The 27347-nt window shown below is 42.3% G+C and overlaps 1 protein-coding gene and 1 pseudogene across 4 annotated transcripts in view; both read right to left on the reverse strand.

Annotated features, from left to right (window-relative positions):
• The window catches only part of MTUS2 (microtubule associated scaffold protein 2), a 374457-nt gene that overhangs the window by 42602 nt on the left and 304508 nt on the right, over nt 1–27347 (reverse strand). For all 4 annotated transcript variants that reach the window (XM_044913210.1, XM_044913209.1, XM_021678263.2 and 1 more), the window contains one exon: nt 16660–16726. In XM_044913210.1, coding sequence (XP_044769145.1) covers nt 16660–16726 — 67 coding nt within the window. The remainder of the gene's footprint in view (nt 1–16659; nt 16727–27347) is intronic.
• Nucleotides 18856–18955, reverse strand: LOC123324453 (annotated as a pseudogene).

Below are 27347 nucleotides of genomic sequence, written 5' to 3' on the forward strand. Positions count from 1 at the left end.
TAGGAGATGGAAATAGGAGTTAATGTAAATGTGCAGAATGACATAAACATTGTTTTTATTTAATCCACTGTACTATTTTATTTAGTGACTATAAAAATATTTTTAAGAGTTTTTCTCGTAAACTCTATCTCCCTAAATAATTTTCTCCAGGTGACCTTAAGCTCCTGGAATACCAAATCTCTTGTACAAGGTATTCAGAAACTAACCTTGATGCTAAGCACAGCCCCTCCCCTTGGGGGGCCTTGGTCTAGTGACAGGAAGCGAGAACCAGATGGATGAATGATCAGTGACAGCAATGTGACAGTAATACCGTGTGCTATGGCAACAGAGAATTTGCCATAGGAGGAATTGCCTGAGGAGGAAGGCCCTGATAGGGCGCTGTGGAGGTGACAGTTTTCCAGCAAGTCTGAGGTGGTTGGCGGGTGAGGAGAAGGAGAGACCAGTTCAGGAAGAAGCAACAGAAGCTGGCAGGGATGGTATGGGGAGCAGCAGGAGTTGTGTGTGGGAGGGCAGATAGCGGTCCTGGTGTGCGTGCTAAAAAGTCTGAATTCTATTTATTCTATCCATGATATAAAGCTACCAAAGGATCTTTCTTTATCACAGTGTTTTGATTTTCTGGATGAGACAAGAAAATTCAAATAAAATGGAAGGAATATGGTGAGAAGTAATTTTTCTTCCCACCTAGACCCTCTAGCTAGAGGCAAACACTGTTCTTCTCACAGGCAAACGTGGACCTGGTGACTGACGGATTTTAATCAGGGAAGGAACAGAGGATGGACGCTAGGGGCAGGAAGGGAGGCAAGGGGATTAGTGAGGAGGTGTTTGCAAAAGGAGAGACTCCATCACTACAGGAATTCGAATGGGGACATACTTTAAAAGTACAATCAAGAGGAGCTGGTGACATTTGATACCAAGTATGAGGAGCGGGAGAGACGGTGAAGACTCCCAGCCTTCTGTGTTAGTTTACTCTATGAATACCCTGTCAAGAACTGAGCTACAAATTTATGGTTGAGCCTAACTGTCCCCAGTCTCCTTTTCTTTCTCTTATTCATGGTACTTTCCAAGTTTTTTTTTAAACTGAAATGGCTGCCCTGCCAATCTCCCTGGCAGCTCTGTGTAGCCACGTGACTGCTTGGGCCAAAGGGATGTGAAGAAGTGATATGGCAATGTCTAGATCATATTTTTAGAAGGGAGCTGTTTGCCCTCTACTTTCCTTCATTTTTCCTTAGACGGAAACGTTCTCCTTCATGCATCAGCTCCAAACATTCAGGGACCATGGCTTTGGGGACAGTGGAGCAGACCGTCCGGACGCATGGCCATCCCTGGGTCACTCTGTCTTTGGACCATTACATGAGAGAAAAATATCCCTCAGTCTGATTTATTCCATTAATGTGGGTGCCTTCTTAGCTTAGCTGGTACTTGAATGAAATCAAGAATACAGAAAGAGAAGTAGAGATCTCACTTTGTTTTGCTTTGACGTGGGGACTATGGGGTGGGTGGAGATAAAACTGTTTGACTACGAAGAGTGGTATTGCCCGTGATTCATCAAGAGGAGATCTCAAGAGAGACCAGGGTTGGGGACCTGGACCTGGGAGGGAATGGCTAGGTGGTAGTCGAAGCCATGGGGGTGGATGAGATGACTCCAGAGCTCGCAGAGACTGAAAAGGACAGAGGGCCTGCAACAGCATTTGTGACAGATACTGTTAGGAGAAAGACACTTCCTTCATTTTATGTTACAATCACTTCCTGCCATGCCCGTTTTCCCAACTGATTATAAACTCTTTGGGTTCATGGATTATAACTTACTGATCTCTGAATGAAACACCTAGAATACTTTTACACAGAGTAGGCACTCAAAATTATCTTAAGAACAGCACTTTAAAATGCCTTATATCTTAGCAATAGATTTGCTTTCTATTTTTCCCATTCATGACTGTAGACCGTCCCGAGCCAGTCTTTAAGACAGGTCACAGACACAAATGAGTGGGGCGCCAAGAGGGCTTGTGGCAACCTTGAGGGAGCCTGCATGCCCAGGTGAAGGCGGTGGCCGCTGTTCAGTAAAAAGACAAAGAACTCATGAAAAAATGGGCAACCAACACTTCACAAAAGATATTCAAATCGCCAGTTAGCACATAAAAAGTGCTCAACATCATTAGTGATCAGGGAAATGCAAATTAAGACCACACCGAGATAGTCTTCGCACCTACTAGAATGGCTAAAACAGCAACAACAGAATTACTAACATTACCAAATGTTGACAGGACGGGGAGGAACTGGAACTCTCACACATAGTCGAATATCACGCAAAATGGTACAAACATTTCGAGAACTGTTTGGCACTTTCTCCTAAAGTGACACGCACATCTATCCTATGACCCAGTAATTTATAATGTAGGAACTTAGCTGAGAGAACAAAAACACAAGATTGTGCAAGGATATTCCTAACAGCCTTATTTATGAGAGCAAAAAAGTAACAATCCAAACGTCCATCAGCAGACAAATGGACAAATTAACTTCGGCATGCTCATGCAAACAGAACGTACTACACAATAAAAAGGAACACACTACTGATTTACTCAGCGATGTGGATGAATCTCTCATGTGGAACAAAAGCATCCAGACATAGAAGAGTATAAAATGTCTGATCCCATTTATAGGAGTTCCCAGAACAGGCAAAATTCATCCATGCTGACAGAAATGAGAAAGTGGTTGCTTTAGAGGTAGAGAGAGGATGGAACTGAGTGGAAAGAGGCATGAAGAAAATTTCTGGAGGGAGGTAAATGTCATAAATCCTGTTTTGGGCGGTGATTATATGAATGTATTCATAGCAAGAGATCATCAAACTGAACGCTTAAAAGTAAACAGTTTAAGAACAACAAAATGAACAGTCTTTTATATTTATCCACATATTTACCCTTTTGATAATCTAAATTTAGTCCTGTACATCCAAATTTGTATCATTTTCAAAGGATGTTTTTCTCTTGGTATAGAATTCTGGGTTGATGGGTTTTGATTTTGTTTTTTCCTTTTTCCCTGGCACTTTACAAATGTCATTCCAGTGCCTGCTGGCCTCTGTTTCTGATGAGGTTACCTGTCATTCATATCCTCATTCCCCTGTATGTAATGTGTGTCTTTATCTAGTTGCCTTGAACATTTCCTTTTTATCTCTGGTTTTCAGTAGTTGACTAGAATGTGCTGAGGTGTGATTATATATTTGTATTTATCCTGTTTGAGGTTCATTGAGCTTCTTGGCTCTGTGGGTTGCTCTTTTATTTATTTTTAATTTTTAAAAAAGATTTATGTTTCTATTTGAGGGAGAGAAAGAAAATGAGGGGCAGAGGGGGAGGGAGAGAGAAACCCAAGCAGACTCTGCACTGAGCGCATAGCCTGACATGGGGCTCAATCTCATGACCCTAAGATCATGACCCAAGCCGAAACCAAGAGTCAGATGATCAACTGACTGCAGCCACCAAGGTGTCCCATGTGGGTTGCTCTTTTAAAACCAAATTTAGGATGTTTATGCCCACGATTTTTTCAAGTATTTTTTTCTGTCCAATTTCTCTCTCTCCCTCCCCCTTTTGCCAATCCAGTTATGCACCTGTTACACTGCTTAATGCAGTCCCACGGGTCACTGACACTCTGCTCATATTTTCGATCTCTCTCTGTTCTCCTGACTAGATAATGTCTGCTGATTCTCTTCAATTCACTGACCCTTTTTCCTGCAGTCTCCGATCTGCTCTAAGGCCTATCCAGTGGATATGAAAAGTGGGCTTTTCATTTCAGAGTCTCTACTTTAGGGTTCTAATGTTTCCATTTCATTCTTTTTTTTATAGTTTTCATTTCTCTCTTGTGCTTCCCTACCAGTTTACTCATTGTGTTCTTACTTTTCTAGAAGTGCTTGAATATGTTTATAACAGCTTTTAAAATTTCTTATCTGCCAGTTCCAACATCTGTGTTATTTCAATATCCATTTCTATTGACTACTTTTTTCCTTGATTATGGGTCCTGCTTTTTTGTATGTCTAATTTAAAAAAAATTATATGTTCAACACTGTGGGTGATATATATCATAAGGAATTTCCTTAATGAGTGTTGCGTTTTGCTTGCAGGCAGGTAAATTACTAGACTCCTTTGATTCTACCAGGCTTGGTTTCACTCTTTTAAGAGTGGGTCAATTTCAGTCTAGTCTATCTTTAGTCTTAGAGAGACCCTTATTCCCACTAGGTCATGGCCCTTATTCCTAAAGCCTGGCCTTTCTCAGAGTTTGATGGATTGCTCAAGAGATCTCTCCACCCTGGCTGGGCTGGAATTCCAATGTCTTCCAGCATGACATAGCCTCTGATACCTCCATTCAGCTCCCAGCCCTACAGTAGCCGCCCTCTGCCAGGCCTCCCAGTGTACACACCACCTACCCTTCATCTAAGAACACATGGGAAACCCCTACGCAGATTTCTGGGGTCCTCCTCTACTTAGCTTACTCCTCGCCAGGCTCAGTCCCACAATTTCAAGCCGTTTCAATTGGCTTGAACTCTGCTATCTGCTTCTTCAGCTTAGCGAGATGGTGGTCCTTAGGTGGAGCCCCTCTCTGTGCCAGGGTCTGGTAAGTGGCCCCAGGCAGAAAGCTGGGGCTCACATGGGACTCACTTAGTGTGTTTCCCTTTTCTCAAGGACCACAGGTCTGTGGTGCACCGGTAGAATAGGTACCTCATATATTTGTCTGTTTTATGGCTGTGTACAGTGGGAAGTTAAGTCCAGAACTGTACTGTGGCTGGAAGCAGAAGTCTGGACATGCGTATTTGGTAAAAGCACCCAAGTAATGCTAACAAGCTTCTATCTCCTCCCATGGGATCCCTGGCTAAGAACTGAGGTCCTAGAAAAGAACATGTCATGGAGATGACCGCCCAAGTCTATCTCAGCAAGATGCCATTATTATCTCCAGTATATTTTTGAGTTGGGTCCACTCAGCTGTTTGTTGATTAGAATTTTAGCTTTCTAGAGAGATCTGCCTATGAGGGGATATATTTGCCACTGTAAACTAATAAACTGGTATTTTTTGTTTTCACATCAAGCTCTAGTGAACTTAGTTAAAAGTGTGTCCTTGAAAGTCAGAGCCCTTCCTGGTATGCTAGCAAAGAAAAAAAAAAGCTGGACTACAGTAGATCCACCAAGATTAACTAAACTCTGATTAGCTAAACTCTGACCACATTCTTCTTCACGAGCTGTTGGTTTATTTTCACTTTTTTTTTGGTTTTGTTTTTTAAGAAGATAGTTGTGCTAAGGAGCCCTGAGCTCATGATCAGATTTGATATTACTGAAACCTAGTAAGTCCTTACTTGGTTACTTGCAATACAGAAATGGTCTGGTTTTCATCTTCTTCACCAGAATTAACTTCCCCCAAACCTGGCTGAAGAACAATTTTTAGCAAAAAGAGTGACCTGAATCACAAGCATGTAATATACTGTAATTTATGGTACTTTGTTCAAATAAACTGACAAATTAAGCAGATAGATTGATAGTACTCTTGGATACCTGAATATGGCCCTGGTGATATCTGTGGTTATTTGAATGCATAAGAATAATTCATCATGTCATTAGACAAGAAAAATCAAATGTTAAAAAAGTCTGTGAAAAGTGAATCATTGGAGTCTTATATCCCAAACACTGCCCTTGCTTTTTATGTAAATAATTTAAAGAGTTTCATAAACACAAACTCATCTCATAAATCCAAACTCGTTCCTCTTCTTAGGAATAGCCACATGGAAAATCTGTCTTCACTATTTTTCCCATTTCCCAATGAAGAGACCAAGTAAATGATGTCATTAATGCTCATTCTGTAATTGATCTGGTATATGAAAGAACCACTTCTTCATTCCTTCTTTTCTTTTAAGCTCAGCTGTTTTACCCCTAAAAGCTTTTCTTGGATTTCTGCCTAGGTTACAACCTTTGCTCTGAGCTCCCAGACCTCTAGCACCTTACTTAGTACACTGGATTTTAATTATCTGCTCATGTCTGTCTCTCCAATGCATAAGTGTTCCCCAAAATCAGAGACCACACCACATTCCTCTTCTACTCCTGGAACACTAATGGGTACCGCTCCTGGGTTCAGTCAAGTTTATAAAGTGAAGTAGTGAATGGTCCACATTCACTGTGCTAAGCTCTGAGCCGGAGTACTAGATACAAAGAAAAATAAGAGGGGATCCATGTATGAGAAATTCACAAGTGGGAAGCAATTACGCTTGCATAATTTGTATGTGACTGTCAGTTAAAATACATATTTTGCAAAATGCTCTTCAGCAATTTTCAGGTTAAATCGATAGCATGTCATGTCTTTCTCTGGTTTTTTATTATCTTCCCTAGATATCAGTTGAGATCTTATAACACAAAGGCAGCATGCTGTGGTCATGGTGGAAAGAGATAAGGACCCAGCTCTGTTATTCCTCACAGTTATGTGATTTGGGGTTTGCTTCTACTTTGTTTTTTTTTTTTTATTTGACACAGAGAGAGAGAGAGTGAGAGAGAGAGCACAAGCATGGGAAGTGGCAGGCAGGCAGAGGGAGAGGGAGAAGCAGGCTCCCCACGGAGCAAGGAGCCTGATGTGGGGCTTGATCCCAGGACCCCGGGATCATGACCTGAGCCGAAGGCAACGGCTTAACCGACTGAGCCACCCAGGCGCCCCTGCTCCTACTTTTTATAGGCAACATTTATTCACTGTTAAAACAGTGGTAGTATTATCTATCTTACCTATCTCTTAGGGTTACTGTTAGGATCAAATGAAATAATATATGAAAGGGCTTTGTAAACCGTATGCCACTTCAAATATTAGATTTATAAAGTCACAACTTTATGGCAGCAGCTGGTTCTGAGTTTCAAGAAGCTGCTTATCTTTAGGGTAGTTAGGGGCAGGCCTTGGTATCTGGATCTATTCTAGTCAGTCAATTCAGGTTAGTTAAGGATTAGCCCAACATATTTAAAAATATTAACACATATCAGAAGAGAAAATTATCTTTATTCATAGAATAGTATATATTTTAGGGAATCACAAAATGGACATATCCACATAACTAGAATGTGCTATGTGTATTGACTTAAAAGACTTTTATAAATATCAAAAAACATGTTGCTGCCAATTGGAATAAATCATTGTCTCAGAGAAAGTAACAGTTTGGTAAAATTGTAGCTGATAATGTATTTTCCATGGCAACCAAACCCAGCCTTTGGCATATTTAAGGGAGTCTGCAGTTTTGGTATTACTGTGCATTGGTAAGCACCATTTGGGATAGAAACTAAAATGACTTTATGAAATTACATTTACTGGAATAAAATCTAATCATGGCAGTTGACATCACTGGTTTGAATTTTTCCCAGCTCAGAACTAATATCATTTCCCTATAGGAGGGGCATGCAATTCCAGAACCCAGCCATGCTGAGTGGTCAATCTTGCAAAGAAAGCAGTATATTTGAAGCTCTGCTGTCATGCTCAAGTTTCTGACAGGAGACTAAACCTACTAGATCAAACCTTCTTTCAAATAACACTACTCACCTCCTCGCCAGAGAGCCTAGGACAGTGAGAGTACACTCTGGGTCTCTCCCATGTTGTCCAGTGAATTTAATATGATATCAACTCTGCAATTCAGAGAGAATTTTGCATCCCAAGGATTTTGATATATGGCATTTTTATTTTCATTCAGTTCAACATATTTTCTAATTGACTTGTGGTTTCCTCTTTGACCTGTGTGTTATTTAGAAGTATGCCATTTAATTTCTAAATGTTCGGAGTTTTCCCAGATATTTTCAGGTTACTGATTTATAGTCTATTTCTGCTATAGTCCAAAACACTTAGTATGATTTCAATTCTTTTATATTTGTTGAGGTTTCTTTTATGGCCCAGAATATGTTCTATGTTGCTCAATGTTCCATGTGTATTTGGAAAGAATGCATGTTCTGCTTCTTGGATGGAATGTTGTATTAAGGTCAATTAGGTCAATTGGTTGATAGTGTTGTTCAGGTCTTCTGTATCCCTACTGATTTTCTTCCTGCTTGTTCTATCGATACTGAGAGAAGAGGGAAGTCTCCAAACTTAATTGTGGATTTGTCTATCTCTCCTTTCAGTTCTATCAGTTTTTGTTGCATGTTATTTGAAACTCTATTGTTAGTTACATAGGTATTTAGTATTGTTGTATCTTCTTGGTGAGCTGACTCCTTCATCACTAACTTTTGGTAATATTACTGGTCTGATGGTTACTTTGCAGGATATTAACATAGACACTCCAATTCTTGATTGGTGTTACAACAGCATCTCTTTTTCCCACCCTTTTAGTTTTAGGTTATTTATGTCTTTATATTTGAAGTGGGTTTCTTTTAAGCAGCACATAGCTGTGCTTTACTTTTTTTTAATCCAATCCGACAAAACTGTCTTTTAATTGGTGTGCTTAGAAGAGATATTTTTATAAATCGGAAAATGTGCATTATATTTTTGTGATCCCAAGATTATTTTTTCTGAGATATCTTCTTGGTTTTGCATTTTGACTCAGGTTTTTTAAAGCTGTGAAAGGAAGGAAGACAGAATCCAATCTGACATTTAAGGGAACTATAACACACCAAGCCCCCACTATTCTGCCAAACACTCTGCTAGATCCTTTGCTCTGAATCGCCTAGGACGATTAGTCTTGTGGCAAGACTATTCCCTCCAACTCAATGATGGAGGCAATCAGGGCCCCATAACATAGGCTGCTAACAGTTCCCAATACACATTCTCCCCTTCGTTCTAGTAATAAAATAATTCACCAGGGTCACCAAGGGAAAAAAAAAAAAGCACATTTCCCAGTCTCTGTTGTGGCAAGGTTTGCCTTGGAACTTAGTTCTGGCCAATGAGATAAAAACTGAAGTATAGATCCTGGAAACTTTCCCCCAAAGAGAGCTGACCCACTTTCTCTGTTTCTCTGTTCATCCCTTCCTCCATCCCACTACCTGGAATAGAGATATGATGATAGAAGCACCAGCTGCCACACTGGGCCATGAGGAAAATGGCCACAGTCTTGGGGTGGTAGAACAGTGAGCTGTAAGAGGCCTGGGTCCCCTGGGGACTTTGTAGCGCAAAACCGTACCTGTCCGGGGGTGCTTACCTCCTGACTTTTACATGAGAGAAATAAACATCTACCTTGATGAAGCTACCGTTTTGGGAGGAGTTTGTTAATTTGTCCTGCCCTCAGTCCTAATGGATATAGCCTAGGGCCAATTACCACCACAGTGTTATATACCTACACTGTAATTCATGTTTTGACAGATTCATACTAACATCTCTTATGGTTTTGTGGGAAAGTCATATAGAATTGGGAGAAGCAGCTATTTTACTTATCTGATTTTTCAATTTACTAAATTAAAAATTAGCAAAAACAAAAAGGTGGTGGGGGTGGGGAAGCCATGGTAAGCTTATACACTATATGTTAGAATTCCAGAACCTGACTCTGCCCAAACCAGCCGTATACAGTTAGAAGTCAATTAATCCTTCTAAACCTCTAGTTCCTATAAAATAAAGATACCAACACCTACTTCACTGAGTTGTCTGAAGAAATAAATAAGACATATCAAATAACAGAGCTTGCTAAGTACAAGCACTATGTAAAGACAAAGTCCTGTGATCATAAAGCTGGGAGACATTTCATATATAACCTTGAAGGGTAAAATTGTCTCACAAACACACTTCCAGTGGTGTGTATATATATGTGTGTGTTGCTAGTTATAAATGAAAATAAACTGAAAAATGTACTCTAGTTAGGAACTTAAGAAACTTAGGAGCATAATAAATAACACCTCAGTGCTTACGGTCACAAACTTAGATTTCTATATACCTTTATATCAAAGCTCTCACAATTCTTTAATATCTCCTTTTTTGTATTATATTATATTCAGGTTTTTTTTTTTTTTGCTTTGTTTCAATAAGCTGACTTCAATCAAAATGTGGATTTAATAATTTAGCTTTCTGTATAATACCTTAGAAACTTAGCCAGAATGATTGTTTTTTTCAACAGCGCTTGCTGTTTTAAAACTGTATTTCATGTTAAGTGTTTTTAAAGTGTTTAAGAGAGATAAGAAAGCAAAGTCCATCTTAAGTCTGAAGCTGGCAGAAAGATAAAACCTGTGTGCCTGGCTCGGGATGGGGACAGCTAGAACAGACCTTGTAACAGGTCGAGAGAGGAGGATCTAAGAGAAGGTGATGGAAGACACACCGGAAGCAGAGAGCTGCTTTGTCCATCAGCATTAGGGGCCGGGGGCAGTGGCAGGTAAATAAAGTGGAAGGAGGGCAGCGAGGGTGATAGAGAGCTTTGAAGATGAGAGGCAATTTCACACCAAATCAGCGAGTCACAGCTTTGAGCAGACCTGAGGCAGGAATCTGGGGGAAGGTGTGCAGTGGGGTTAGTGTTGGTCCACCTTGAACCTGCAGGACTTCTGGACTGGATGACAGAGCATCAGTGGACCTGCGAGTGTGAGCCAGAAGGCTCAGTTTAAAGCCAGCTATGCATGGCATATGTTTTTTTCTATCTGGTGGAGCTCATCTAATTCATATATGTTTTTAAATAATTCACACTTTTTTTAAGGTTCAGGTTTCCTTGCAGGAGAGAGGACCATAAATATCCACCCAATGGTGGTCAGCAACTTGAAGCATAAAATCTCGAAAGAAAATAATCTGTGTCTAAGAAGAACAGCTTATAAATCTATTCCAGCATTTACAAATATAAGCATGACCCTTCAATTATTCATTATTTGACTTCCAAATTTGGAGAACACCACTCTATCTAAAAATCGAGGCTTATATTTTAAGAACTACATTTTCTGGGAATTTAAAAAAAAGTGATTAAAAAATCAAATATTATATCTATTTCTAGCCTCTTTGCTCCTCCTCCCCTGGATGTGGTGCTGGATTCTGGTCCCCTGGAGATCTAAAATGCCCTTCATCCCACAATTACTATAGCTTGGCTCTTCCAAGGACAGACCCAATTAAGGTCAACTCCAAACACAAGGTAAGAGCCATCGTCCCTTAAGGGTGACTTGAGGATAAGAGGCTTTCAAGAGGAGGATGACCTGAGATCCTTGTTTCCACACAGGATATTACACAGATGATAGCAATTTTAGCTACTCTACAGGGACTCAACTCCTAGACCACAAAATGTTCCATCCCAAGCTGCACTCTGGTACATAACTGGGTATTATGTTTCTTCTCAGGTGTGTGTGTGTGTGTGTGTGTGTGTGTGTGTGAGAGAGAGAGAGAGAGAGAGAGAGAGAGAGAGAGAAGATGGGAAGAGAGAGGAGGAGGTGGGGAAGGGAAGGAGGGAGAGGGGAGAGAGAAATATTGATGGAATTTCCTCTTTATAAGGCAACCCTCGCTAGACTGTGATTAAATTCACCGTAATCTTTTACCTCGATTTATAGAATAAATAGCAAGGATCTTTCACATACAGATGAGTTTAGAATAAATGTGAAATTCTGTCAAAATGATTTGTCCACACTTTGAGAATATAGTCCCAAGAAGATGGCATGAGGAAAAAAGTAATTTGCATAACACTGCAAATAATAGCAAAAAATGGGGAAAATCTAAGTGCTCCAAGGAGAGGTGTAGCTTATTCTAGTTTATCAGCATGATTAAGTGTTTTATAACTATTAAATGATAACTGTGGGAAGTTGTGGGGTTTTTTTGATACATGGAGAGAAGAAACAAACAGACTTTCTCTCTCCGTAGGTGAGTAGAATGGGCCAGGCCTGCGCTCTGGACATTCATTGGGGCAACAGGTTTCAGTAGGTGCTCAATAATTGTGCTCTTTCCCTTCCTATAGGCATCTATCCAAATCTCAGTCATCCTGCAAAGTCCATTTCAGACAGCCCCTTCTCCATGGAGCTTTGACTGTAAGCTCCTTGAGGACACGAGTGAGTCTTAGTTACCATTGACCGGTATATAGCGCTAGGTCACAGCTAGCCCACATGTCGCTTTGTGCAAATCAGAAAAAAGTGCTCCTTCCTCTGGGTGGCAGTGGCCCCATGCCCGCTCACAGGGCTTGGTGAGTGGCTGCATTGTGGATGTATGTCATTTTCTACTAAGAGGGATGCCCCACTGCAGGGTACAAACAACCCCAACATCCATGGTGACCCTGCCTAGCCTGTGCCTCAGACATACTAGGTGTTCAATAAATATTTGTTGAATGAATGAATGAACTGAGATTAAGGTGAACAGTTTTTCTTCTGGGTGCTTCTTGCAGATGTTCCAGTTTTAACCAAGATCTTTGACCAAGTCCCAGTTTACCGATCGTTAAAACGTGGTGACTGGGCCACAGTCCTTAAGATCTGGAGCAGCACCAGCTCAGAAACGCTATGACTGTGCTGTTCTATACAAAGTGCTCAGGACCCTGATAAATGAACGAATCATTCTCCATAACTGGCTAGCACCTTGCCTAGGTGGGCTTTAATCATAACTGGTCTCTGTCCCTGGTTCTTGGCAGAGCTCCTAAAAGCCTTTGAATTTCCAGAGCGAGAGGAGTATCTTTTATTCATCATGAGTCCTTCTAATCACACCTAAACTTACACTAATAAGGTGACTAAGGTTGGAACCCCTGCACGGCCTCAGGATGGGGCTGGTCAGGAAAGACAAGGTGATTTGAGCCCCACTCACTGACCACCAGGGAGAAGGGAAGCTGGAGACTGGGTTATAAACACCCTTGAACAGAGGATCGCGAGAGCTTCCAGGTTGGGGAACACATCAAGGAGCTAGCAGAGTAAACCATCTGGAAAGTACATGGAAGCTCCTGGACGCCCTAGCCCCGCGCCCCAAATACTCATCCTACGCAAGTCTTACATTTGGCTGTTCCTGAGTTGCATCCCTTCTAATGCATGCAAGTCAAGTGTTTTTCTGAGTTCTGTGAGTCATTCTGGTGATTTACTGGACCTGCGAAGGGGGTTGTGGGAACCCCTGGATCTGAAGCCAGTTGTTTAGAAATACAGGTAACCCTGGAGTGTGGGACCAGCATCTGAAGTGGGGTGAGACTTGTGAGACTGGTCCTTAGCCTGTGGGGTCTGCCCTAACTCTGGACGGCTAGTGTTAGAATTGAATTCAGTTGTTGCGCACTTTGCTGGTATTGGAGGCTTGGTTGTTCTCGTGGAAAAATCTCCCACACACCTGATGTCAGAAAACATCACTCATTAGGAGATGTTCTCAAAGTTTACTTGTAAATCAACTGCCAGCAAATTCTACTTAAAAACTATTATAATCAGGATTCTCCATCAATGTGGGATAACACATATCAAAATCTCTGATCGGGGCACTATTCAAAATATACACCTTCTAGAAGATTCTGTTGTAGCTCCACCAGACATGTCATGACTGGGAATGTATTGTAAATATGAAGTGTGTCAGCAAACACACCAGGGGATTAGTTTCTGTGGTTGGTGCCCGAAAGCCCATCTAACCTAGCCGGGAGGGGACTCAAGAGACCAACAGCCCTAGCCTGACGGGCCAAGGTGAAGAAAGGAGGAGGATATTCCTTTCCTTTTTCTGGGACTCGGGCCAACGCTATGTATAATTTCAGAGCAGGTGGAATTTGTCCTCTGCATCTTTCCTTTCTGTACCCTTTCCCCTCCCACCTAGGCTTCTCTCCCTAGGCTCTCCTGCTGCCCAAAGCCCTCCAGTGGGGGACCTCACCCTCCCAGGACTACCCCCAAATTCCCTACAGCCCCTCCTCCTGTCCCTGACCCAAATCAAAATCCCCATTCTACAATGTAGTTCATTGGTTCTCAAATTTCACTGTACTTCACAAACATCTGGGAATTAAAAAAACAAAAAACAAAAAAAAACCTAGGCCCCATTCTCAAATATTTTGATTCTGTTGCCCTAGAGGTCTTGGGAACCGTTACTTTAAAAAGCATTGCAGGTGATTCTAATATGCAAGAGGGCTGAGAACCCCCAGTTAAGGTGATTCTGGCTAGATATTAAAAGCCTTTGCATTTATTCCCACCAAGGATGTAAACAACTGATGTGTGCTTATGAGGAGATACTGGTGGAATTCAGGGCTTGAATACAAGTTTGAGCGGTAATTTTTAGATTTGTGGCACAGGCCAGGCCTGTTTTGGGATCTGCGGTTAAGTGCTCCTAAACTATTCTGATTGTTTGCAGCTTCTCCCTCTTCCATGTCTGAATTCACAACATGTGGAAGCTCCAGCTCCCCCTCCTTCCCCCCTGCTGCCCCCATGGCCCCTCATGACTCCCCGCTCCAGTGGCCCCCATCTGACTCTGCTGACAGGGGTCTAAATAAGGGTAGGGCTGCTGGTAAGGAGATAGGGTTGCTCATCTCTCTTTCTAGATGATCATTCCAAAGTCAGCTTTCTAAGCTTCATTCTCTTCTCCCTTCAGGGGTGTTCCTTGCTGGCCAAGATCGGAGAACTCTCGGACTTTAGAGTTAAGAGTAGATCTCCACAGTGCACTGTCCGCCTTCTCTCACAAATGCAGGCTCTGCAGTGGCTCAGGAAGTGCTGCAAAAGCATCCACTGGGCTGACTGCTGGGTGGAAGGGTCCAGGCCCTGATGCTGCCAAGGCCTTCTGCACCCGCCACCTCACCCCACAGTTGATTCATTTGGCAGATGATTTCTGATTCTATTCTTAGCACTAATGCAGACATCAAGTAAGACTCAAATACAAAAACTCAGTGTAATCCTTGCATGGTTCCTGCTGCCTTCAGAAGCTTCAGGAAAGGACAGAGGGAAGTGGCACTGGATTTGGCACACCCTATCTGGTTGGGTCAGGGGGCATACCCCAGATCCAAAGCTTATCCATGGGGGTGCAGACATCCCTCGGGGGAGGAATTCAGGAGACAATGGAAGACTTTGTCCTCTAGTTTCAGATTTAAGCTGCTACACCCCTAACGGGAGAAGCTCCTTTACAGGTTGCTTTATCAGCAGTATCCCCTTTAATCGACTTTCCTTTTTAGGAAGGGGAACCTGAGGGACAGAGTGGTCAGCCAACTTGCTCTACCTGAACTTGGGTCATTGGCCTGCAAAGCTCATGCTCAGAACCACTAAGTTTCAGAACAATCTACAAACTCAACCATTTCGAGAAACGCGCCCACTCGTGGCCCTTGGCTTCCCGGGAGCCCCTCTCAGAAACTCCGCCATTGCGGTTCCTGGCAGGCCTCCCTCAGAAAACCTACATCTGGGCTCAGGCACTGGGGCCCTTCGTCAGGGGATGGCCAGGGGCTGGGGCCCCTGCAGCTGGGGCAGACTCACTGCTCGGGGTCACACACAGGCGAGGCTGGGAAGGAGGAACAGTTCTTTATGGCTTTCCCACAGGGGCCTGCTCTCCCTAGAGGGGAGAAAAGCCCACTGTTGACCTACCTCAATGACAAAAGAAGTCACAAAACTCACAGTGAAGAAAAAACCCTCAATTTTAAAAAAGGGAAAAAATAGAGGGGAGGGGAAACGACATTCGGAAATCACTATGGGGTCCACTACACATCCTCAGGCCCATGTTCCCCAGGGAGGTCTGGTCTTCAGATTCAAGGCCTATTTGCATGGCTGGCCTGAAGGAAAAGGTGCAGTACCACCCGCCAAGAATGGCTGGGACTGTTCAAGGCCCTTCACTCGTGAAGGGAGCCACACCTGCACTTGGCGGGCTGCCTGCAGGGCCACACGGGATGGAGGTGAAGTGCTCTCTGTAAAGAGAAGAGAACAGGCCAGGGGGAAAAGGCCATGCTAATCTCACCTTTGTGGACTGATTCCTGGGGAAACAGAGGAACAGAACCCCAAGAGACAAATGGGATCAAGAAACTGGAACATGGAGGGGCGCCTGGGTGGCTGTCTGTTGAGCGTCTGTCTGCCTTTGGCTCAGATCATGATCCCAGGGTCCTGGGATGGAGCGCTGCATTAGGCTCATGGCTCAGCGGGGAGTCTGCGTCTCCCTCTGCCTGCCGCTCTGCCTACTTGTGCTCTCTCTCACTGTCAAATAAAGAAATACCATCTTAAAAAAAAAAAAAAAAGAAATTGGAACATGGAAAATACTTGGTCTGATCTTTGGCTTAGAGGTGAAAGCCCATCCATCTCTCAGACACCCCCGGTCTGGGGATCATCGTATCTTCTGCAAGGTCTCTTATGGTTCAGAGTGAGCTATACCATGAACCAGCCAAGGACTAGGATTTTCGACATAACCCTAGCATGCTTAACCCATCCAGGCTTATGTTTCTGATCTCATTCTACATCATAGAGTGTTTCATGGCAAGGTACACGGCAGCAGGAAGCCTTGGAATATGTGCAGAGATAGATTGCAGAGAGCACCCTGCAGCACCCTGCTTCCTTTGGAGCTCTGCCTGCCCCAGGGGGACCTAGGCGGAGGGGTGCTGGTCACAGCACACCACGCAGACGGATGTGTGTGCTGCCATCTGCGAAGAACAGAATCGAGGCCAGATTAGTTCCACCGTGATGTTATGAAGCTTTCTAACAACAGAGATGTAAAAATTACGGCTCCCTACAAGGCTTCAGTCACTCACCACTGTGCTGGGGAAGACACTTCATTTTTCCAGGCAGCCTTGCCTTGGCTGATTACACGAGGCATAATTGCTGTTGTTACACACATTCATAGGTATCAGGAAAAGACAGTCTTTATGTTCCTCATTGTCAATGCCCTACTTACCAACTTCATCCCTGATGTTTGCAAGTTCGATTGACAGCTCTTTTTCTTTCACAAGGGCACTTTCATTCTGCAAAAACAAAATGGATACCGAGAGTCCCCTAGTTTTATGCTAGATAAGCACTTTCACATGTTTAATTAATGAATCTATTAAGCAAATATTTATAAGTCTAGCCCTTAAGGAGATAATTTTCTCATTATATAAGCATAGAAAAAAATCACAAAGCAGAGTCTGACTCATTCATTTATATCACATTCAAATCGCAAAGCTTGCAATGTAATAATAATACCCCTTGTTGTGCTTTTCTCTGTATTGTGCTCTGGTATACATCGTCCTACAATACTTCCTTGCATGCCTATGCCCTGCCCAGTAATCCCCTGGTAGGTATTATTATACACTGTTAATCATTATCACTAGTAGAAGATTTTTGACCATGAAGACATCCATGCCATATTTCTCCGAGGGGCAAGTACTTATTTTTCCAACTGTCCCCTTACACTTAACACTTTCGTCCATACATCCATGGTTGGCTACCTAATAATACTGAACAGAAAACTTAACATGAAACATTTTTCTTTGTAAGGAGACCAACACCAAAATTTAAAGTTTTCAAGTTTTTTGTGGCACTGTCTGCATCACTAGAAGGAACAAGAGGAAAAGTCCCATTTGAAATGTTCTTCAGTGCAAAGAAACGCCATTTGTAATTAAATGACTGCTAAGTTGTTTTCAGATCATATGTCTTCCCTGACATAAAACAGGAGTACCTGAAAATATGCTGAATTTGTAATCTGGGTTACAGAGTCACCAGAAATAGTGACACGAGTTATGCTTTCACTGTTACTAATAATAACGAGGGAAGGTGCGCTATATAAATCCTCTTCACGTTAGAGATACTAAAAATGTAGGCCTTCACAGAAAGTCTCTTCCTTCTATAGAATGTACTCCCAGAGCAAACATTTCTCCAAAGGGACCTGAAGCTAAAATGTGTACCAGATATCTAGCCTGAATATCATCAGAAGTCTTGTGAATGTTCTTTCTTTCTTAACCTCCTTTGACTCCGATTGCAGCACCTCCAAAGAACCCGTATGCAATGTAAAGCAGCAGCTGGTACAATCTGGTGTCTTTGGCTGCTATGTGTACATCTGGGTAACACGTGTGCTACTTTGGGTCGAGGGGACGGACGGTCCCAGGTCATCCCAAGGGTGTTTGCTATGCAATGTCATAATTTCATAATACCTAAGTAAAACTCTATTTGCATAATAAAATGAGAGCTATTTTAGTCACAGGCATCAAAGCTTCTTAGCTCCTGGTTTTTTCAAAGAATAACGTACCAATAATATACCCTTTGAGGGTATACCCTCAAACGTACCAATAATATACCCTTTGAGGATCCCCATTTTATTCACGAAGCCTCACTCCTTCCATCCCAGCCCACAGTATCTTTGCCTTTCCTGAACTTGAAGGCTAGCAATCACACCTGAGAGTAGATATTTTCCTAATCACTAAGCGATGCTGCCTCTGTGTCATGCCCACGGCACAGGGTTATTACGAGGGTTGAAGAAATTAATATATGCAAAGTAGTTAGAAGGTTGCCTGACACTTAGCAAGCTCTAATATAAATGTTAGTTGTTATTGTAACTCTGTTGCTTTCCTTTCATTTCATTTGCAACTGGATAACATCCTACAGATACTAGGGGCTTCTCCATATTAAGGATCTAAATGTGTTTAGAACTGGTGTATTCTTATGCTGTTTTTTTGTTTTGTTTTGCTTTTTAAAATACCTTCTTGGGGTGGCTAGGTGGCTCAGTCGGTTAAGCATCTGACTCTTGATTTCGGCTCAGGTCATGATCTCAGGGTCCTGGGATCAAGCCCTACGTGGGGCTCTACGCTCAGGGCAGAGTCTGCTTGTCCCTCTCCCTTTTGCTCCTCCCCCAACTCATGCTCTGGCTCTCAAATAAAAACAAAACAAAACAAAACAAAACAAAAACCTTCTTGGCTCTGCCCTGATTCTATTCTAAGTTTGAAGTCTGGTTAACAGGGAAAGAGTTCAATCAGACAGACCACAGGGATTTTCTATGTTTGTTCTAACACAGCATAATGTGGCCGGCTGACTTTCAACTTGTTCCTACAAATTAAGAAAATCTGGTATTCCAGAGAGGGTACATTTCAGTATTTACCCTGAAATTATATATATATTTTCGAATATGGAATGCGTACTGATTTGCATGTCATCCTTGCTCAGGGGCCATGCTAATCTTCTCTGTACCTGAAATAATCTTGAACTAGTGAAAAAACTAACTTGTTTCTAGCATCAAGAATAATTTTTGGGGATGTCTAGATGGCTCAGCCGGTAAAGGATGCAACTCTTGACCTTGGGGTTGTGAGTTCAGGCCCCATGGTGGGTATAGAGATTACTTTAAAAAAATAAAATCTTAAAAAAAAGAATAATTTTTAATCCTCAGTTCCTAAGCACAGCCAGAGAACAGAAATAAAGCTGACCCTTGAACAACATGGGTTTGAAATATGTGGGTCCCCTTTTCCACTTGAATTTTTTCTGATAAATACAGTACAGTACTGTACATATATTTTCTCTTCCTTGTGATTTTTAATTTATTTTCATTTATTTATTTTTGACCTTTTAAAAAAAAGATTTATTTATTTATTTGAGAGAGAGAGAGCATGCATGTACTTGTGTGAGGGGGGGCAGACGGGCACAGGGAGGGAGAGAGAATCCTCAAGCAGACTCCCTGCTGAGTGCAGAGCCCTCAGGACCCTGAGATCACGACCTGAACAGAAATCAAGAGTCGGACACTCAACCAACTGAGCCACCCAGGCGCCCCTTCCTTGTGATTTTTTAAATAGTATTTTCTTTTCCCTAGTTTATTGTTAGAATATTTTATCTAATACATATAACATACAAAATATGTGTTAATCAACTGTTATAGGTAAAGCTTCCAGTCGACAGGGTTATTACTCGTTAAGTTTTTGGGGGGTCAAAAGTTACACACAGATATTTGGCTGTGCAGGGGGTCGGTGCCCCTAATCCCTGCGTCCTTCAAGGGTTAACTGTACTGTACTTATCAGTCCCAAAATAGCATTATTGAAGTATTCACAGTGAGAGTGCTGAAAGATACAAAGACTTAGATGAGGTTAGGCAGTGAACAACCAGAACTTAAAATACAACAAACCAACTCTAATTTCTAATGCTCTAATGCGAGCCAACACTTCCCTCAGCTCCCAACAGTAGCACCGCCCCCCCACCCCACATTCGCCCCAGGGAAGGAAGCCCTGGGTGGATGTTAACAGTGTCCTGCCCAGCGAGCTCCCAAATTATAAGAGATCACTCTACACTTTCCAGCCACAGGAGAATAAGACATTTGGGGAAGGAGTGGCTTAGAGGTCCAGTAAGGAGGACAGGCCTCAGCTGGAGACAGTGCTGATGATGGTAGGGATTGCGGGTGACCTTCAGACTTGAATCACTTTGGTGAAAAGCTAATGCTGGTACTGACAGCCAGGCCTGCTCCACCCATCTTTGCTTTAGGAAAAACACACTGAGGGAATATAAGAAGCAAGAAATAGGCAGGGGACAGGTGAGACTATAGATCCTGCACCCTCTCCATTTTGGGAAGACTGAAGGAAGATAACCCAACCCCACCTGCCTCACCACCCTTTTGCAAGCATAGCCTATAATACCAACCAGTTTCAAACTATAGTCATCAAGTAGCATACTACGGAAGGATCGGTCAGCTGCGAAAGATTAGCAACAAACCTGAAGAGGTAAATGTCAAGGAGAACAACTAAACTCTGGGAAGGTCTGGCTAATTACTACACTAGTATTAGTGTGACCCTTTCCAAACACTTTACCTATGCCAGGCACAGCGCTGGGTAAGCCCTTCACTTCACTTAGTCCTCCAAATGCTGTCAAGTGGGTCCTGGGTTCTAGTTCCCTGTGTGGAGGATGCAACTGGGGCTCCACGGCTCAGCAACCAGCCCCTGCACGACTGGCTAGGAAACGGCGAAGCCGGAGTCCACACCCTTCGCCAAGCACGAACACACAGAGAGAGCCCCTCCTACCCATGCTTCTAGAGATACAGCATCAAGATCCAAGTTGCATGGATCCTCAGATGGGATATGAGCACAGAGTTTTCATACCTAAGTTTGAGAGAGTCAGTGTCAGCTCCTGACTACTTTAAAAAACAAAAAAAAATTCCTTGGTTGTATTCACACCTCATCCTACCACTGGAACTAGCAACACGTCTCCATGGTATTGATTGGTTGGTCGCGTGCAAGGACCTATCTCGTATAGCCTACCGGGGGCCGTAACTTCTGATGGGGTAGCTGTTCAGCTTTTCCCATCAGCTGTCCCTAACCCCTTCTGGTGGCCTGCTAATACATTCCTCCTGAAGATGCAGGCTCAGCCCAGCGCCGCTCGCTCAGGCCAGCCTGTGCGGATTGGCGACAATCTTTCTTTCTTAAGTGCTTGTTTTTGAAATGATACCAACTCTTCTAATTTATGAATTTTCTGCGTCAGTGAAGTTACTTTTTGTTTCCTGCAGAATGACGTAGTGCTGCCCTGCGATGGAGTGAGTCAACAATGAGGACTGTAGAACTCCCTTCCTTAAGGCAAGAAGGGAACCTCAAGAAACCTTCCATTCTCTCCACCTGACTCTAAGTTACCCTTCCATCCATCACAGCTCAACAGAGTCCTGCAGTGATCTTGCAAGGCCCATAGGTTCTGTTGAATACCCAGGAGGAAGGCCGCCCCAAAGACTCCCTTTGAAAGGACCTCATGCCACTGCTCCCCTTCGCTCCCCAACCTAAGCCAGTGCAGCGTGATGACATGGTGGGATGACTGAAATATGAGCAAGGCCTCCTCCGACGGCCCAGTGTGAGATCAGTGCTTCCCTACATGGGGAATGAGTGGAAAATTCCTAACTGGTGCCAAGCACATGAGCTCCTGCTTTCACTCCAAAAGCCTAAAAATAGAACTCAGTATTAACCATCCAAACTATCCCAGTGATACAGTCCAGAAATCGCCAAGTCCAAAAGGCCATTCCTCTACAATTACTGTTTACTCTATGACAGGCTTAACTGGAAATGGACCCTTGGGGAACATTCATCTAAGCCCCATACCAACAGCTGTGTCTTCTTAGCCACCTCTTTTATTTGGTCACGCACCTCTCTTTCGCACACTGAGTTCTCTATTCTCTTTAGTGTGGTTCGCTGTATTCACAGATGGAATCTGAGATGAGCCCCATAAAACATCCAACTCTCCCCTTCTACCTCCGGCTCCGAACATACCACCACAAGTCTGCTACAGCAAAGCCTACATTGCTTCTCCATATGGATCTCCGTGCTCAAGGTGCCCCCAGACTCTGGGGGGAATGCTGCCTTTAATCTTTCCTAGAGACACAAGGCTGGCAAAGCATACAACCTGCTAATCATTCCACTAGCTTCAAGTAACTGGATGTGTGGCCAAGCCCCAAGCCAGCCTGCCACTCTCTGTTATTTTAATGTGCTTGGTCATTGGGAGTTGTCTGTTCAAGTGGCTGATGCTACCCGTGTGAACTTGGTGGTAATAGGAAGTGAAAATGCCACTCCTTGTTAGCATTGCCCAGGCAATTCTACACTTGGGCGTCCGCCACCTAAGCAAGCTCCTCCTTGAATCAGAAACCAACAGAACATTCTGCTTCTTATTAAAGCTGAACGTTGGGGGAATCTGAGGTGCCTTCACCCCAACTGGTCAATCCAGGGATAGGGAATTCATACAAAACAGCACAGATTCACTCAGTGCCTACTATGTACCAGGCGGACATAGCAGGCAGGATATTTCCGCCTTCAAGGAGTTGAAGAGTCTCCCAGAGAGTCAGTAAGTGAAGATGCAATTATAAAACAATTCGATAGAACTCAAGCAGGCGGGACTGTCTCCAGAGAATTCCTGAGCCTGGAGGATGAACACGCAGGAGGAATGTGGGAGCCCCCCAGGCGAAAGCCAGGAGGACCATGACACAAAACAGCACCGGAGGCTATTTCTGGAAACCTGTATCACCCTATTATACGGGTCCTTCTCTTTTTCTCCCCTTGTTCCTGCCTCTGGTCTGTGATTCTCCCTGACGGAGTTGTTGATCAGCTACAAGGGGACTGATGGCAAATTCATAAAATTCACTGCAGTTCTGAGTGTTTTGATCAGCTGTCTCTTCCCCACCAGATTTCTCTTTTAAAAAGAGGGATACACACAGACACACACACACAAACACAAATTAAAAAATATATACATGTAAGCCCACAGACTACCAACTAATTTCTCATTTCTCTTATCTTTTTAGCCTGCCCTGGAGTCAATGCAGATAAAACCAATTCAACTATGCAAGCTGGGCCACGTTTTCACGGGCCAAACAAAAGAACCATACAGGGAATTAAATAAGAAATCTATAGAATTCTGCTATTTGAAGAAACTTCCAGATCCTTTTTATTGTGAATTTCTGAAATTCAAAATGATGTACATACACATGAAATTACAAAGAGGTTAAGGAGTTTTTCATTCTTCCCAGAAACAATACTGCTTTTCACCCATGGCTCCATGAGTTCAGGTTAGGGTTTAATTCTACATGGCAGAACTTTGTTTTAATAGGGAAATATTTTCTCTTGTATTTCAAAATGAACCAGCCACAAGGTGACATCAACAGAACATATAAGTCTTCAGTGCTGTTTTCATAACACCTTTTGTGAACGCTGCATTCATTTTCAACATTAATACTGGGAAGACTGGCCAGATTCATAATACAGCTCTGTGGAAAATTCCTTTGGGAGGTGGACTGACCTTTTGTTTTTCATTTCAGTTATTATGGCTTTAAGGCAGCACTGATGGCCTGCTTTGACTTGGTCAATAAGTATTATTTCTTTCACATATAATTAACACAGGGCACTGTATTTTTCTATCTGCTCTTCTACTCTGCAATAAAATTTAATATAGACTGGTCAAGGGAAAGTATCACTCACATTTAATATTCTTAATTACATGTCAGTGTCTACTTGTGTGAAAAATGAGCAAAACCACATCTTGTTTTAAAAGAAATCAGGGGCGCCTGGGTGGCTCAGTTGGTTAAGCGACTGCCTTCGGCTCAGGTCATGATCCTGGAGTCCCGGGATCGAGTCCCGCATCGGGCTCCCTGCTCTGCAGGGAGCCTGCTTCTCCCTCTGACCCTCCCCCCTCTCATGTGCTCTCTGTCTCTCTCATTCTCTCTGTCTCAGATAAATAAATAAAATCTTTAAAAAAAAAAAAAAAGAAAGAAATCAGAAAGTCTCAACTTACGGTGCATTACCCTAGCCTTTTTCCTGTGTATCGATGATTATAAAACATCTAGCTTTCTTAATCTAGCTGACTGAATAAGGCAATGCCATACCCCACCCGGATTACTAATCAACAACTAGAAAGGACAGAGTCTTACGGGGCCCAAGGTGAAGGAACGTGAATCCAAAGAAGTAATGCTGGGAAATTCTGGATCTCAGAGTAAGCAGAAGAAAGGAAAATTAGCCAGTGCCATGATTTTTAATCCATTTATGTATCACTACAGAAGTTTCTTGACCTTCCTGGATTTTATCTTATCACCTTCCCAAATTTGTTACTGTCAGGTACCAGATGCCCGGGAAGAACAGTGAGGTGTCTTCTCCAAACCCCAATCCCTACCAGCAATTTAGAGAAAAGGTAAATAAGATCAGCCTTTGCGATTATAACCAACACATATAAGGTTAGGGTGGAGATATGCAAAGTAACCGCCAAGGGGATAGGACAGTACCTAAGCCTGCAAGACAAGGTGCCTTGTAGTAGAGGGAGCAAAAGGAGCTTAGAAGAAGGAGTCACCAAGACAGGTGACAATCATGTAGCCTTCTCAAGTACATTTTTGGCTGGAGGGGTGATGGGACATGGACACGTAGGCTCTGAGACACTGAATGCCTAAAGACCATAACTTGCTGGCTCAGGTTCCATTCTCATCAAAGCTTCTTACGAAGCTGGACTTTTGACTCTAAAAAGAAATACATGTTTCTCAGGCTTGTTATCATTTATTTGCTTGTCAGTGACATTTCTTATTGTTAAAAAACAAGTTGGCACTCTCGTTTACATTGAGTTTATTTCTCTCAATAACTCAATGCTCCTAAGAATGATCAGCTCTGATCAGCCCTTACCCTCAGGCTAAGGGTAAGGAGTTTCTGTGTGTGCAGAAGTGCTGGCTTGATCCTGCACCACATGAGTCCACAGGTGGAACAGACTTTGAAATCCATCTGGGTGTCCCAGTGGCCTTCCCTGATCACCCCTTCCTTTTCAAAATACCCACAGAACGAGTCTTTCTACAGATTACCTCTGTGTTCAAAATCCCAAGATTGATTTCTACTGCTTATAACTCAAGTTAAAAAACTTGGGTCTGGCTTTCAGCCTGGAAAATATTTCCCCACACTCCCTATGTGCTTGGGTTTCCCGCTGTGTTTATTCTCATCTTTCATCAAACTGGGCTAAAGTACCTTTACTTATGCACTCCTTGCTTAGAATTACATTCTTGTTCCTCACACAGTTCATTAAAACTCCACCCCATTCCTCCAAGTGCAATTCAAGTTCCATTTTTTTCCAAGAAACCTTGCCTAAGATTCCAGCATGGATTTCTCCTTTCACTAGATTCCAGAAACAGGTATGGTCAGTACCACATGACTTTCACTTCATTATACTCCAGTCTTGTATTAATGTGTTAATTGCTCCACATGTGTTATTGTTGCCTACCCAGCTTGCAATTTCTCTGGGAAAGATGGAAATACAACCCACCAAAGAACTGGTAAACTCTACAGGGCAGGCTGTGCCCTTCTGAGAATTCTTTGATAGCCCCCATAATAACTGAGCAGTAAATCTTGTAAATACTGTAAACCAGCAAGAAATATTGTCAATGAATAGATTTTTTGAAAAGCTGAAGATACATAAAGCACAAACAGCTTTAAAAAACCATTTGTTCGTTTAACACATTTGTATTTATTTTATACTTCACACAAGATTCTATAGTTTCTCCCAGTAAATGAATGCTAAATAAGCATCTTTGGGTTTATATTTCTTAGCCCCATCTCTGAAACTATTACTTAAAAGTATCTTTAGTTGTCCTATGACTCTTTTCAGAACATCTCTAAGCTGTACTAATAATTAAAAATGTTTTCACATTTCAAAATTGAGTTCCCAAAATTAAGTTTTTCATTTTGTACCCATATAAAGTTCTGAGGAAATGTTTCTTTCTTCTTCTTTTTTAAGGTTTATTAGGCTGGTCTAAAGGAAGCAAGATTTATCAATAATTTAATCAGGCCTCTTTGAAATGTTGATGCTGGGACTGTTAAAGCAAATTAACAGACTGATGGATTTTACCTTGGGATTCAAAGAAGCTGGAGACTGGAGTGGATCCCATAATACTCTCAGCATCCAACGCCTGGCCCAATAGGTAACCGCTGAACAGACAAATGATTTTGGCGTGCTGCCTGTGAAGGTATCCTTAAAAGCAGTTGACTAAATAAAGCAATGACTTTTTTAATTTAAAAAAAGAAAATCCTCAATTCCTAAAATGAGCACCTATGAATATATAGTTTCAAAACCTCCCCTGGGGATACTGCTCTGAACTATGGCAAAGGAAAGTTAAGACACAAGACACGTGGTGTACACGTAATGAGAAAGTTGATAGATGCAGTTTTTAAGTTTTCATCAGCAAAGAATAATTGGTATTAAGTCTGAAGTTTCAAAGTTAAAACATTTAAAAGTTACTTAAACATCACACTGCTGGATGAGAAGACATACTATTTAATTCTCTTCCAAAATCTCCAAATTAAAGAATGACACAGAGATGATTATTTTTAAGAATTTGATTTAAAACAAAAAAGGAGGATGGGTTCACTTTATATTTCCTCAAAGAAGGCCAGCTGATTACAGCTTCTATTTCTAAAATTTTTGTACCATGACTTAGGAATATGAACATTATACTATTGTTGGACATGCAGTAAACCCTTCCCTTTTATTACAACTATCGTGACAAAGCTTCCTTAATTGACTTAGTAAGGCAATGTCATACCCCACCCGGATTACTAATCAACAACTAGAAAGGACAGAGTCTTACGGGGCCCTTTGTGACCACTTCTCTTGAAAAAGGGCTTAATCGCTTCAATATTGAATTTGCAGATAATTGAGGGCAAATGTCTTTTATTTCTATTTGTTAAAAGCTCATAAATGTTTATATAAATATTTTAGGTCATACTCATGGTAGTAAAAGCAAAACCCATTAAAATAGTTACTCCTATAGGAAAAAAAGTACCCGGTAACTTTTCAAGTATCAGTGTCATTTTCCTAGGTCAAAGTTCATAAACAGAACTGATAACGAAGATGTTCCCAAGTGACCTCCTTGTAATGAGTTTCATATCAAGCTATTTATTTTCCTTTACCTGGTCACACACTATACCTCAAGCTATCTATATAGCCGATGCCCATGTGGGCAGAGAAGAGGCAATTTCAACCCTTTATTAAATCCCATTTCATGCATCTTGGAGAAATCCAAATGTATGTGAGAAAAAAACATCACAGAGACAAGATTTCTTGCCAACATACTTCTAGTAGTGAAATTAACAGCATCCCCCAACCTCTCTGTAAGCTCACAGGCAAATGTCAAAAGCAAAGAAA

The sequence above is a fragment of the Neomonachus schauinslandi genome, chromosome 3, assembly GCF_002201575.2.
Source record: "Neomonachus schauinslandi chromosome 3, ASM220157v2, whole genome shotgun sequence".
NCBI lineage: Eukaryota > Metazoa > Chordata > Mammalia > Carnivora > Phocidae > Neomonachus > Neomonachus schauinslandi.